The 11,378-nt window shown below is 35.5% G+C and overlaps 1 protein-coding gene across 4 annotated transcripts in view; it reads right to left on the reverse strand.

The window, feature by feature from the left end:
- LOC121329488 (harmonin-like) overlaps nucleotides 1-10,868 on the reverse strand; it is a 45,091-nt gene extending 34,223 nt beyond the window's left edge. For all 4 annotated transcript variants that reach the window (XM_041275062.1, XM_041275063.1, XM_041275061.1 and 1 more), the window contains exons 1-4: nucleotides 10,788-10,868; nucleotides 5,316-5,383; nucleotides 3,049-3,192; nucleotides 2,223-2,361 (exon numbers count right to left, since the gene is read on the reverse strand). In XM_041275062.1, the coding sequence (XP_041130996.1) occupies nucleotides 2,223-2,361; nucleotides 3,049-3,192; nucleotides 5,316-5,383; nucleotides 10,788-10,823 (387 nt within the window). In that variant the 5' untranslated portion in view covers nucleotides 10,824-10,868. The remainder of the gene's footprint in view (nucleotides 1-2,222; nucleotides 2,362-3,048; nucleotides 3,193-5,315; nucleotides 5,384-10,787) is intronic.
- Between the last annotated feature and the right edge of the window lie 510 nt (nucleotides 10,869-11,378).

Below are 11,378 nucleotides of genomic sequence, written 5' to 3' on the forward strand. Positions count from 1 at the left end.
GATCTATAGGTCTCTCCTGGCTATGCTGTTGACACAGATGGCACCATATTCACAAAATGTTACTTTAATTTTTTTTTAAAGATACTTTTTTTTTTCAATTAAATAAGATTTTGTATTCATGAAAGTTTTTTATTGTTTACGCATTTATTTAGAAATATATATTTTTTATTCCTGCCACGAGACAGAGTACTATTTGAACTGTGAATTGCACCCCTGGTTGTGATATTTATTACATTGGGATTTTTAAATGTAATCACCTCCATCAAAGAGTATGTAAATTGGCATTATTTTAGATTCTTTGTTGTTTTTATTTTCTTGTTTTTCTTGCTGTTAGTAGTTTGTATCCAATTCTGTATAGGTCATAAGTTTTGTTTTATTGCAATTTTACTTTTCTTCCCTTGCATTGTTAAGCGCTATGTGATAATTATTTTACGAAAAGCGCAATATAAAATAAAGTTCATTATATTATTATATTAAAAAGTAAGCTATAACTAAAAGCACAGACTTAAAGGGAAGATGTTTGCTTATGTATTGAGCATTCATACCATGCTGATTGTCTACCCAATAATAATACAGCTCCTCACACAGAACCGATGGTCAAGTCACAAACTGGTGTTTTACTCCACCTGCTGGACAAGCTAAATTATGCATTGTGATCTTCTTACTCAAGAATACTGTTGTACACCTGTGTCAATATAATAAAAGCAATACTGCTGCTTTGTATTAGGTCAGTCATCAGGCAGATTAAAGAAATACAATATGTTCTACCTAAACTCAGATTACTGCTTTACAATAATATATCCAGGTTCTGAAAACTAATGTGATCATAGATTTTCCCAAAATTTAAACCCTTTTTTATTCTGTCTTCGACATAATTAGATGCATTTTTAGAAGATTACAAAACATGAAGAGATTCAGTTAACTAATTCTCCTAAAATACCCAATGGATGAAATTTCAGAAACCGTTCACTCTGACAGGAGACAGAATTCTCTGAAACAATGAATTGCCTATCCTTATTTAACAGGATTGAAAGCTGTCCTGGAAGCCTGACTACGAAGGAGACACACAGAGGTAATCCCCGACGCCAAATACCAGACAGACCAATAACACGACCATCATGATTCACTTACAATCGCCACCTGGGGCTGTTTTATCTGTTCCTATTGCCGTTTATTAAGAAATTAGTCATGCCTCTTGTTTTTGTTGCAAGCGTACACCAATCTTTAGCAATCTACCTAACATTTGTTAATGTCTGCAACTTAAAAAATAAATATATTTACAAAATGATACCTGTTTGACATTTTAAACTAAACTCGTTCTTTATTACAACATTTCTGTATATCTTTGTTATAAATTAGGGCTTCTGATTTTCGGTTTTAATCAATAAAACCCAATAAAACACCCCCCGATACAAAATATGAAATTGGTGGATAGCCAATAAACACCGGAAAAACAGTGGAAATGGTTAATCAATTCATGTTGACTTTACCCCTTAAAAAATAAAACCTACTAGAAAAATAATAATAAATACATTTCCCAGTGTTGCTGGGCAATGTCCCTCCTTCCTGACTTGTATCTATCATTGATTCGTTCTGAATACTTTAAACCCGCCCCAACTGCTGAGTGGCAGCACAATCCTACATTTCTATTGGAGACTCCGCTTGCGAGATTTAAAAAGAGATTACAATCAGGAATGGGGGCTTGTTAGCGGGATTTAAAGCTGTATTACACTTAAGATACAGAAGACTTAAAACAGAATTGTGACAAAATGTAAAAAAATGCCTACACCCAAAAACCCCAGAAGAATGTGCCTGTGACCATAGGGATTTTGTTGTGGAAGACGGCAAAAGAAAGAAGGTACACAGCTTAAGTGTGCAAGTACTGACGAGTTACTACTATACACATGTGTGAGATGCAAGTAATGCAATTTTTGTTTGAATCAGAATATTTTCAAGCAAATAAAAAGGTAAAAAAAAAAAAATCTGTACATCAGTGGTCATGTTTAAAGAATAGTCTTTTTGAGTGTGTGACCAGTCCCATCTCTACAAACCATTAAGCGAGGAAAGCATAACCTTTGGCTAGAACAACTTGGTGATTTTACATTTAGAAATCTTGCACAGTTTACTTTTCAATATACTATATTTCCAATTCTCATTCTGTATGAAAAAATTCTTGCCCTTGTAGAATCCACATTTTACAAAGTGAGAATTTGGTTCCTCACCTGTAGGCCTACGTTGCTTGCTTGCCCATCCTTTACTATCTGAGATATGAAAAGGCCACACTTAAACTCCAGTCCTCCGCGCACACTCAACCCCAGCCCCTCGGGATGAGTTCTGTCCAGACGCACCTCCTTCAACCTCCTAAAAAATTAGACGGAACAATCAAGGCTGTCACGTTCAAGCAGGTTGGTATATTAGTTTTAAAGATTAAATATCTTCAGAATGCAATTTTTTTTTTTTTTTTTTTTTTTTTTTTTTTTTAACCTTTCCCATACATTAAAGAAAGAGGACTCATTTTGAGTTCTGCAAGAACTTGCTATACTAACGTTCAGCTAAACTCAGTTCCGATATTAAATGCTTAAATGCACTGTTTTCGACTTCTTAATGTGTGTGACGTAGATACATTTTTATCTGTTAGCTCAATTTTAATATAAATCAGATGGAGCCCAGATGGATTAAAGGTTGTGTCACATCACAATAAAAAATATACAGTTTTAATAAATTAAATTCTTTTTTGCAGAAATGTACTTGTTTTAGTGCAAGTAAACTCAATTATTTTGTTACTAGTTTATTTATTGATTTATTTTCTATACTGGTGATCCTTGACATTGAACGGCATTCATAGAGCACCCTTGATGCTAAATCTCTTTGGAATAAAAGTGAATCCACAACCTTGACTCAGGTCAGTGTATATGAAGAAAAAAAAGCAATTAAAAACTAAAAGGGGATAAATACCAAACTTTGTTCTTTGTGCATTCCTTCCCTAGCTGGTAAAATCGTTTTTTTTTTTACAACATGATTCTCCTTAAACTGTCCACGCAGACTTACCTTGATCGCTTAGGTGTGAGCTGATCGTATTCCACCTGGTGTTTGAGGGGGATGAGCGGTCGAATGGCATCAAAAATAGGTAAACGACTTGGTTCATTAATCACCAGCTTCAGATCCCCAACCAGGACAGGGAGAACCATGGACCTTGAAAACAGAGATACAAAGTGAATCACTATCATTTTGTCACTAATATACCCTTTATAACTGCACTTTAATTTACTTTAAGAAATATAACTGTTTTCAATGGATAACCAAGCCAGTCTATGCATAGGAATTCAGTATATTACTTGTCATATACATCTAGTTCAGTGACCATAACCATTGTGTATTAGAAAATGTAGACCCACTCTATTTACTTGTAATGATGTAAGTGCCACATACCTGTGAATACAACACATACACCCAAATTGTGATGCTTACAATAACTAAACAATATCCTAACCAAGTTTCATCACAATTGGAGAAGTGGTTTATATATATATATTTATATATATCTCAGAATGTGTAGAAACAAAAATGTGGCATATGATTGTAGATATACTGTATTTAATGTATATAAAATAAAGATTGATTGACTGATTCAGACAGATACCTTCTTATATCCCCAGATTCTCTCAAGGACATGCTAAATAATGTTGATTTGCTAGCTAGTATGACGTGGGGAGATAATAAATAGTGACTTATAAATGTATTACTGCTGCTGCTTCTTCAATTGATTTTAAAATGTAAGAATTTGATGGATTATGACTGAAAAATGTACTGTGATGCAATATGCACAGTTCCCATTTTAGATATGCTTGCCGATAGAATGTCTTGATAACCAGTTATCATAAGCAATATTTAATACCTTTGCCATGAAGTTGCTGGCAATGGTTCAGTTACTGGTTCTCCACAGTGCTTCAGCTCAAAAGTGCCAGCAATGTCCTGAGGCACGCTAGTAAACCATACCTTATGAAAAGGAGCTGGAGCATTGTTTGACAGCTGTTTATGAATTTAGTAACCACGGCAGTGGCTGTAAATTATTAACAATGGCTATTTCATTCCTGACTCGCAAGCAACAGGCAGTGCTTTTATGAATAGAGCGTTCAATCTGACAGACTCGAATGAAAGAGAATCGGATATGAGGCTACTGGGAAACAAAACTGTTCCTCACCACAAGGATCACATGGAAACTTCAGCAACATCTACATTTCACTCCATTCAGCTGCTATTATTACACAAGTCAATGGGAACAATATGTCCCACAGCAGCTTTTTCCTTCAGGAAGGTACACAATTCCTCCTTTACGTATATTTCTCACCAAAATGCCATTAATATTATGCTTATATTAGATATTACATAATGGTTATTACAAATTACATATCACGTATTGCATAACCCAGTTAATTTAATTATATTCATTTTTGAAGAAATGTATTTAATTATTGAAATAGGACAGCTTGACATGAATTACTTATTTAGATCAATAATGAATCAAAACAACAATTAATCTAAATGTGCCCTGTATTTGCATGAATTTGTATTTGCCTAAGTTTCAGAGTGCTTTTTTTTTTAATTGGGTCATGTGTAGGCGTGTACATGTATTTAAACCGTGTTTTACCATGAAAATTGCAATCACATAAATAGCCGGCTTTCTAGGAATGTATGTGCATAACAAGGTGACTTCAAATTACATTTATAGACTGTAATGAGGACATTAAGTCTGACTTTTCATTGTAAAATGGAGTACAGAAAGGGTGCGGTAACAAAGGCAATGATTTATAACAGCTGCCATTACAAGAGCTGTGGCATATGGAAATATTATTACACTGTAAACAAGATACGGTACACAACAGAAAAAAGAAAATAAAAACACTGTTTTTCACTAATAGCATTTTATTTGCAAAGCCGAATTCTAATAATTCACATGCTTTTTTCAGCAAATTATTTTATAAGGAAAGAAGGAGTTTGATATTTGATATATATAATAATGATTTTATTACAACAAGAAATAAACTAAAACATAGAAACAATGGAGTGTTTCCACAGTTTCCACAGTGCTGAAGTTGATACCCTTTTTATACCAACATTGAAGCTGAAATCTAAACAAGAAACCATGATGACATAGGTCTCTTCACCCGGTAAAAGTGAAATAGACAGTGAAACATAAAATCATGCACTCTTAAAACTAAACCGAAAATACCAAAAACTGGCTTGTTCCGGACCAGTATAACAAGGTGCCATGACATTTAAACTGCAAAGGCCAAAACAATTAAAGTAAAACTTACTGGTGATACATACGAAGCACATCATAAAGGTAATCCTTTTCTGCTTCATTGTCAATCAGCAGTTCCACCTGGAATTATAAAATGATACAGGTATTCAGCACAAAAAAATTAGGATTGCATTTGAAAAATGCACCATTCTTTATAAGCCAGATAAAAACAGTGGTTTAAGATATTCTGAAATACAGTATAATAGCCACAAAGCTGTCATCAAAGCCAAACCAAACATTACAGAAATTAAACTCACTGCCTTACCTGGTAGCGACTGAACTGCTGAACCAATATTTTGAGAAACCTTTTGGGCCACTCATTAATGTAACACATCCCTCCCATGCAGAATCAGTGTAATTGCTCGTGTAAAGTGATCACTGGCCCAAGACCTGCTACATGGCAGTCCAGCGGGTATTGTTCTACACAGACGGTTGCTTGGGGCAGATCGCTTTCTTTTTGCAGCTTACAGCCCTGACACAGAGCAGTACTAGTAGCCACTTCCGTAGCTGATGACGGTGGCTTCAATTAGACTAGTGTCACTTTACAACACTTTATCAGGCGCGCCTTCACAAACTGGTATCCAAATTTTGTTTGATTCGCACCAGTGTAAAGTTTGACAATTTTTTTTTCAGAAATAAAAACAACGTTAAAACCAGCCAACGCAATATGCGCGTTAAATATCCCTGGCTGAAATGGCTTATTGTATAAGAGACTTTTTAACTCACGTTGCTTGCATTATATTAATAAATAATGATTCTTGTGATTACATTTTTAATTGGTGACCCAATAGGCAATGCTGTAAAGCAAAGTGAGACTAAAACATGACTACACACATATACTGTTAAGCTTGCTGCCAGTGGATGTAGAATTCCAGGGCTGGGCTTATGTTTGGTTCAGCCAAGGCTAGGCACCCAACCAGTGCAATAAGTGGTTTAGCCAGGATTGGCCAACTAAGATGCTGGATCCGTTTGACAGCTGGTCACATTGAGGCACAATGGTGATACTGAGCTGCCCAAAGGTAATACTCATACAGTCTGTCGCCAAGCTTGTATTAAAACAAGACATTTGTAACTAAGCATCGGTTGATGTAAAAATGTAACATGATTCATGGCTTTCAAAATAAGCTGGCGACTGGTGCGATCCACCCCCTAATACTATATTTGTGCCAGCTACTTTATTAAAAAACCTTGTCAGCTGATATACAAATGCTTAGGTGCAGAGAGTTGCTGTATATTATTAACACTGAATATGGTAAACCCAGTTTCATGCAACAGCTGCGATGGTGATCAAACTTGTGTGAGTACTGTTGTGTAAAAAAATTACTTAATTAACAGTTACATTCAAGACATTTAAAACAAGAACAGCAAAAAACAAAAATGTTGCCCTGAAAACTTAAAGAAAATAATATGAATGAAGGGATGTACTGCAGCACAAAGCTCAACAAAAAAGGAAGTGAAAAGCTTACGCTACGAAGGGTTTTTTTGTGCAATAAACCTACGTTATCTTTCGCCAGTCAAATCGCATAGTGCCTAAATAAAGTTAAGTGTTGCATCTTCTAGAATCTATAGCATCTGCAACATTTTTACCGTCAGGAGTTTAAGGATGACTTAGTTATATGATGAGTTGATAATATCTCTTCAGCTAAAGGAGCAAGCATGGTAATTTTAGTTTCAGCTGCTGGAGGGAAAATAAAGTGACTGACTAGAAAGGTGAAAACAGAACGCATAGAAATAATTAAGAAGCGTACTGCTGGTAAAAAATTAAAAATAAATGTACTGCCGCTTATTTGACTGTGGTAAAATAAACTGCTTTCACTAAATTTAGCTCTCAGATTGTGCCAATGAAAATACAGTGCACTCCGTTTATAAGAATCACATCCATCCTGGATGACTAGATTCTTATAAGCGGTTGATTCTTATTAGCAAAAGCGTGCCTCAACACATCAGCAGTTTAAATACAGTACAGAAATGTCAATGGTGCTCATTTTCTGAGGACAATACATCAAAACAATCCAAACAAGTCATTGTGGATAAGCAACTTGTTATACGATCACGATTATGTTTATTCAAGGCTGCAGAATCTTATTTTACTATAGTGAGGGTGCCTAGTTTAACGGCCGTGCAGTGTTACGTGTAATGGCCTAAGAATTAAAATGACATTACAGTATAGTACTTAATTGTTAGGACTACCACTGTGTTTAAGCATCTGTGGCTTGCTTTTTTTCAGTTGCGATGCAAATCTCAGTTTTTAACTAAGCAGAAATGCAATCCTCCCCCTCTTCACCATGGCGCTATGCAATCCCCCTCCCCCTACATGTACATCATACAATAACAGTGCTGTAATCACTATGTTTTCAGTGAATGTGTATTCACTTTATTAAAACAAATTTTCACTAAGAGAGAACAAAAAAAAAATACCTGCCATGTCGACTCGCACGGAAACTGCACAACTTGCTTTTTTCTACTGTGAGTCGCTGCAGACCAGGGATTATGCTGTTTACATGCTACATACGGGATGTGATCAAATTCAAATTTAAAAACAGCTTCATTGACTGCACACATCATTGCACTTGATACAGTATCGTATAACATGCAGTCAGTTTTCCCTGAAATGATTCTTTAAGCAGATTGCTTGATTCTTACAAGCGGAGTATTTTAGCACGGCTAGTACAAGAATGACTTTGTCCCAGTGGTGTTGATCACTATATGCGGTTGACTCTTATATCAGTAATTCTTATAAACGGAGTGCGCTGTAACTAAAATATATGACAATGTGCTTACTGTGGTGTATTTAATGTTGAAAATAGCAGAACAAATACACTGAAATTTAAACTTATTTTTACTGAAAAATAAATGGTAACATGTACTCATAAGAGCTGCCTGTGTTACATGCTGTCAGATCAAGACTTGACTAATGCTGAGCATGGACGCTGCAGCATGCGGTTTCCCATATTACAACTGTACAAAATTAAAGGTGCGGTCACCAATGCCACATTTTCAGCCAGTCTTGTATTGCAGGGGCCTTGATGCTCCAGAAGTTGTTGTTGTCTTGCCTTGCTGCGAGCAGTGCTGAAATAAAACTCCTTCATAGCACTAATAGAGTACTTTGTCAGACACTACAAGCAGACCACTACTAGTCTAGAACATGCATAAACCATCCACAATTGCACCAGAAAGCACCATTTTAATCCCTTTTTTCAAAGACGGGGAGGGGGGAACACCCCCCTCCCACACTCTTCCACCATCAGCCCTATGCACCACGATGAGATTGGTACCTTGTAAGTGCCACATACCTTAAAACTAATTGAAAACCCTGATGATTATGATGTCACTGTACTGGTTGGTGGTACAGTAAGCTATCAAACCACCATTACATTGTGAGCATTGTTTTATGTTTAGTACTGACCATCATTCAGCCTGATCTAAGGGATATGCAGAAATATGATTAATTGATTTGTGTTCATCTAAAAAAACTGGACACATACAACCCACTTATAGTATCAGAAACTGCATTGTTAGTCATGTTACACATAGCAACTCACAAAATGCGGAACTGAGCAAAGGTCAATTTCTAGGATGCATAAGCCATAAAATGCCTTGATTGTAAATCAGATGCATCTCCCTATATTCCATTTTTTTTTTTTATTGCCAGAACAAAGGTGATGTGAGTCACACTTCCATATGTAGTTTGAATCGATTTAATGTTAGCAACAATTGCTTAGACTGTATAGTTGCTGCTACACACCTAATTTAGAGCAGCTAGACTTTGTAGTATGAATCTGTACAAAATGCCACCTATATAATTCCATTATATTGTACTTAAAGTTTTAAAACGAATGCAGATAACAATGTTACAACAATATTAGACAGAAATACAATTGAACATTGAAAATACTTGAAAATGAACATGCGGCTGCCTAAGCAGCATTCTGTGCGAATGCTAAAAGGAGGTAATAAATACAGCTACTGCAACACAACGTTATATAGTATTTTTTAGTGTAATTTATAAGTACCATTCTTTGTTGTGCTACTATAGCATGAGCTCTCAGATAACAACTGTTCTACTACTATTCACATTTAATTATTAAACACCACTCTTTCAAAACAGAAAACCTTTACAAATGCCAACACATCATGTACAGCAAGTCAATTTTTCAAGTACTGGAATCTGCAGTCCACACAATAAAAGAGCAATGAAGCTGAATTGTTTATAGCTGAGCCTTCTTCATTATGCAATGTTGTCTACCATTTGCGTCATTCAAATTCAGATCAACAGTAAATCAGCAGCCAGTTTCTGGCTGAGTGAACATCTGTGGTCCTTGTTTTAAATGATCTGCCAGTGCCTTTTGTGTCAGTATAATACATGAGGTCACAGTTTATAGGGTCGAAGGTTTAATAAGTCAAGCCTAAATTGGATGGAAGTTTGAAAGGAAAACATAAGACACTGCATTGTGATAACACATACCACATGTCTAATCAAACTACAGTAATGTACATACAGTACCAGGTTAACAGTTTTAATAGACAACTTATTCCATATAACTGCACTCTATACCTTTTTACTGCTTTGTATGTAATGGCACACACATCAAAAATGCCTGTACAATGCTATAAAAAGGCTGAAAATACATTATTTTAAAATAACCTTATTGTAAGGATTATAGCAGCCCACACTGTACAGTAGTTGGAACTTCAAACACTGTTTAGAATAAAGTCCTAGCTGGTTTAAAAAAAAAAAAAATTAAAATGTGTTTTTTCATTTTCACAGACTGAAAGAGGCGTCTAAAAATCGCTTTTAACTAATGGCAGATGCATCAGAAGATCACTCTAGTATTTTTAACAAGTGGTTACCCTAACAGTTAAAGAGCACACTGTATGCTTCCATTTTATGTACTTATAAATAAATACATAAACATAACACAGCACTTGCTCTTCTCTATTCAAGGTGAATGAAACACTTGCGTCTGCTGCTAATAAATTATTGACATAAAACACAAAAGTACCTTTCTAAGAAGAACGCTTTTAAAACTCCTCCAATAAAAGTAGAGGCTGTACTACACTACAAAATACATCTACGACTATGATTATTACGACTACCAAGTCGACAAACTAATAACGTTTGATACTGTGGCACACCAGGAGAAAAACATACATTATTTCCGAGGCCATGAATAGTTCACGAGTTCTAATTGAAAAACGGCAGAAACACCTGTGCCAACAATAAACGTTGCTGCTAGTCGCTACCTTTTACATGATTTGTGTATTCAAATCCTTTATTTTGCTTCGTTTCTTAATTATTGTTTACAGAGTAATAAGGCCCTTCCCCCACACCAGTTAATACGACAGGGTCCAGAGTACATCACTTGCCTCTGACTTAAGTCAGATTAGAAAAAGAACACCATATTCCGTCAAAAAACACAAACCACAGCATAACGACTCAGTTAAATAACAGACAATATGGTTTTCTGCCGCGGGAGTTTCCTACCTTGTGTCTAAATTCACGAGCCACTTTTCTTTCCATGTTTCTTTCTGCGCAATTGTCGGGTTTTTACACTTCACTACTGTCTCATCAAACGCTAGATTCTCAGTCACTGTGTAACAGCCTTTCCCGAACGCTGGGAGGAGCCCGGAACTGAAGGTGATTCCCTTTTGACAGTGCTTCTCGGATAATGCTATTGGCTTTTTTTATTGCTACCCTGCAAGGTGTTATTATAACAGTAGCTATAAAACTAAAGTTCACAATGCATTAAAAAAAAAAAAAAAAAGTACCTGTATTTTCAATGACCAATTTCATTACTAGAAAACAAATGATGAGCATTCTGTCCTATATAGCTATTGTTTGAACTTATTTTATTTTCGTAATGTATAGACTATCAGCCAGACAGGTGTCTTACCGGTGACTATCTTTAACAAAAAAACACAAACAAAAGCAGTTGGGGGTGGACTAAAAAAATGTTTATTCAGTATTAAAACATACTGTATCTTTGAAACAAAAATCATACTTGCAGTACCTCGTTATGCAAAGTGATTTTGAATAATGAAATACCGGGATATATAAAAGTCTGTAATAATAATA

The sequence above is a fragment of the Polyodon spathula genome, chromosome 17 (assembly GCF_017654505.1).
Source record: "Polyodon spathula isolate WHYD16114869_AA chromosome 17, ASM1765450v1, whole genome shotgun sequence".
NCBI lineage: Eukaryota > Metazoa > Chordata > Actinopteri > Acipenseriformes > Polyodontidae > Polyodon > Polyodon spathula.